A 3,899-nucleotide genomic window follows, 5' to 3' on the forward strand; every position below is an offset into this window, starting at 1 on the left:
TATGTACTCATGCCTTCAGTGCGTGTTTTTGGATATACTGAATATACACTCACTCTCAGACTTTGAGAGTGAGCAGAGCATTTTTTTCTGCAGTTTTGAATCTTTCTCTATTCTCTCAGTTTCTTCCTCTAATCTAATCTTCAATATAAACCCAGCTAAACACTCAAACTCTAACAAAATGAATAATTGAACCAGTGATTGAAACAGGAGTGGTTCAGCAACACCCCAAGAATTTCGAACTTATTAAATTACAGAGCAACTTCTAATGCTTCCCCGCCGCAGTTGACCATTCCATTCATAAAAATTAACTGATCTATTTCCTTGGCAAAAAGTGCTTATAATTCTGCCTCCGTCACTTAGCTCTCTCTCCCAACACAAACCCAAACCTCACAGCCAATCAGTAATCAGGTTTAGCCAAACCGCGAGAGGAAAGGAAAAAAGGAAAAAAGAAAATTAGAACGCACTCGCAGCACTATAGGAAAAATAAGATGGAAACAATTTCTGGAAAGAACAAAATTGAATAATTCAACGGAAATAAATTACATGCAAAGTATTCCCCTTCCTTTTATTTCTATCCTCTACATCGTTAGGTTTCTCTCTTAATCTAAGTCAGTTGGTAATCTATTGTCACAACTCAAAATACATTTAACTAAATAGGAAAATTGGAAAACAAATATTATCGTGATTCATAACCCTAGCTTATGAGAACCTACCAAGACAATGAAATGAACCACAAACAAAAAAATAATAATAAGCATAAATGCATTTCATTCCATCATGATCCATTGGCAGAGAGGAGATAGCTTGGGATTGGAATTGAAACTTCATGTGGAGATTTTTGGGCAGAGCCACTTCTGGATGGATCGGACCCTGTCACCCCTGAGTTATTTTCCCACCCCAACGACATGTCGGATGAGGACACAATGCCACCACCATCCATAAAAAATGCTGGTTGTGAAGGTACTGGGAGATTATCAACAGAGGAGCTAGTAAGCATGAGAATCACTGCAGCCATGGTTGGCCTATCAGCTATAGTTTGCTGCACACATAATAGTCCAATGTGGATGCATCTCATTATTTCTGGTCTTGAACCATTCTTCAACATAGGATCTACTAAATTTAAAGCTGTTCCTTCCTTCCAACTTTTCCACGCCTGCATAATTTTGTGAACATGCAGAAACAAAATCAGATATGACTTTTCTTTCCTTTCAAAAAATTTGTGGCAATCAATGGCAGTAGTATGTACAGCACAAACTTTTGTGTTACTTACATAGCTTAAAAGATCCTCCACATGCCCTCCGTGGTGAAAAGAACTGTTTTTTTGTCCACTTATAATCTCCAAAACTAACACACCAAAGCTATAAACATCAGACTTGACAGAAAATTGTCCACGCATTACATACTCTGGAGCCATATATCCGCTGCATATCAACAATGAGAAGGTTAACTTTAGTTACCATGGATGAAAACTTTCACTCTTATGCTCAAATTATCTTGTTTTGAGTTCTTGTACTAATTGTTAAATCACATGAATTTTCAAATTATAACCGTATAGTCTGCTTGTACTCACTAGGTCCCCACAACTCGACTGGTTTCACCTTGTGTTTGATCAAGATCAAACAATCTTGCCATGCCAAAATCTGCAATTTTGGGATGCATTTCTGCATCTAATAAAACATTACTAGCTTTCATATCACGATGAATAATTCTAAGACGTGAATCTTCATGAAGGTAAAGGAGTCCCCGTCCAACGCCTACTATGATTTTGTAGCGACTATCCCAATCCAAATGTGCGCGCTTGATTGGATCTGCATAGTCAAGGAAAATTAATATTTGTACTCTTTGAAAGCATGTGAGGCACATAAGATGAGCTTTTATCATACATTTCAAAATGGAAGCAGAAGTCCAAGTTTCCGACCATACCAAATATGAACTTATCGAGACTTGCATTAGGGACAAACTCATACACAAGAAGTCTTTCATTTCCTTCCAGGCAGAAACCAAGGAGTCTAACTAAATTTCGATGTTGAAGCTTAGCTACTAAGGCAACCTCATTTTTAAATTCTATATCTCCTTGTGCAGAATCTCTAGAAAGCCTTTTTACTGCTATGTCTTCTTCATTCCAAAGCCTACCCTGCATTCAAGAATAATCTGAAAGTCAACTTATTGCTCACTTAGGCACATAACTAACCTTATTGTGGATGTTTCGTTACCCTGTAAACAGCACCAAATCCACCACGTCCAAGCTTATTTGCTTCAGAAAAGTTATTTGTAGCAACTTTAATGGAGTTGAAGTCGAATTGCAAGGCTTCTGTTCCAATTTCATCTCCTTCTCATATTTGAATGAGAAACAATGTAACACAAATTAAATTAGTTCATTGCATACTTAAAAGATGAACAAGAGGTCAGTTTGTTTCAGCGGAAGTTACAAAGACAGACTTATCTCAACTTACCTTCAAGTTTTTCCTTTCTCTTCTTCCATCTCAGATAAATGCAGATGGATATAATTAGCAGCAGGAAAACAACAATTGTCACAACAGTAATGATGACAGTCCGAGATGTATTGCTCTTCTTTCCTGCAAAAATCAGAAATTAATATGGTTTCTCTGATCGGAGCCTCACAGGGCTGAATTTCGATTATTGTAAATCTTTACACTAGGTACAAAGTAACCAGTAGATAACTCAGAGTTATGATCATTTATTAAAAGTTAGGGAACCAAACAAATTCATTTGCATAAGACCAAAAAAATAAAATAAAATCTGTCAACAAAGTCATTTGCATCTAAAACTAGCATTCCCCTGTTGTGCAGAAGATAATACAACACCAAAACAGAGTAGTTACTTAGAATATGATGGGATGGAAAACTCATGTTGCCTCATGTTCAATCCAATTCACATCAGAAATTCAACCACATATTTTGTTGACTATGAATGCATGATCAATATGGGACACATGACATACACAATACCTCCTGGAGTCGTGGCACCGGCTGGTGGTGGAGGAGGGGCAGAGGCAGGTGTTGTTGCTAAGGGGGGCGATGGCAGTGGTGTCTCGTTTGTACTGTCAAAGAAGGGGCTAATCTCATACCTTATGTTACAGCTAGGTGTAACAATTCTCACACCAATTGATCCACTGCAACATGATGGGACAACCCCAAAAGCACCATCTATGCAAGTAGCGCACTCTCCCTCCGACACATCTGGAGTGCACTGAGCAAGTCCATAGATTGTTATATTAGAATTCGAGCCAACGCTTGCGTTTCCTACTGCAAACTTACGCAGATCGCCGCCCCCCGCTGCTTCGCTTCCAAGTCTCTTGAACAAGGCAGTGAGCTCTTGATTAAAGGCATCCAAGCTTGCAGATGATACGTTCTCTGTGTTCCTCGCAGAGTAAGCTGGATTAACTTCCAGCAGGCCGTACATAGAGCGGTTTGCATAGCGTAACATGCAATTTGGGGACCATCCAATTGCCTCCTTCTGGTCAGGACAAGCCTCCGGGAGAGCATAGGTGGCGTCACTGAGGCATTTACCGCAAGCGTCCGACTTAACGTCTCCTCTGCAAAGCCCAATTGCGAATACTGTGTCGGAGTTTTGGCCCCGGGAGGAGTTGTAGAACCCGTAGCCGTTGTTGTTGGAGAGCAAGGAGGAGAGGAGATCGTTGAGGTTTTTTTGGTAGGTGCTGTTGGTGGTGTAGTTGCCTTTGTTGTTATCACAGACGGCTGATGGAATTGCAGGCGGTTGAAGCTGTGCATGAGTGATATTAATATTGACGATGAGAATGAGTAAGGCAAGTAGTGTACAGAGGATCAATAATCTGAATGTTGAGGAAACCATGGCCAAAAAATAAAGTTTAATGATGTGACCATCCTTAACTTAAACTGGATATGCTGATTAAATCC

At 39.6% G+C, this 3,899-nt stretch overlaps 1 protein-coding gene across 1 annotated transcript; it reads right to left on the minus strand.

Annotated features, from left to right (window-relative positions):
* Window positions 1-498: 498 nt before the first annotated feature.
* Window positions 499-3,899, minus strand: LOC107880398 (cysteine-rich receptor-like protein kinase 26). The gene is made up of 7 exons (XM_016791740.2): window positions 2,970-3,899; window positions 2,454-2,576; window positions 2,214-2,329; window positions 1,924-2,134; window positions 1,571-1,808; window positions 1,271-1,421; window positions 499-1,153 (listed from the first exon to the last, which is right to left on the minus strand). The coding sequence occupies exons 1-7, from the start codon at window positions 3,832-3,834 to the stop codon at window positions 776-778; spliced, it is 2,082 nt and encodes a 693-aa protein (XP_016647226.2). The 5' UTR covers window positions 3,835-3,899; the 3' UTR covers window positions 499-775.

The sequence above is a fragment of the Prunus mume genome, linkage group LG2 (genome assembly GCF_029339155.1).
Source record: "Prunus mume cultivar Tortuosa linkage group LG2, ASM2933915v1, whole genome shotgun sequence".
NCBI lineage: Eukaryota > Viridiplantae > Streptophyta > Magnoliopsida > Rosales > Rosaceae > Prunus > Prunus mume.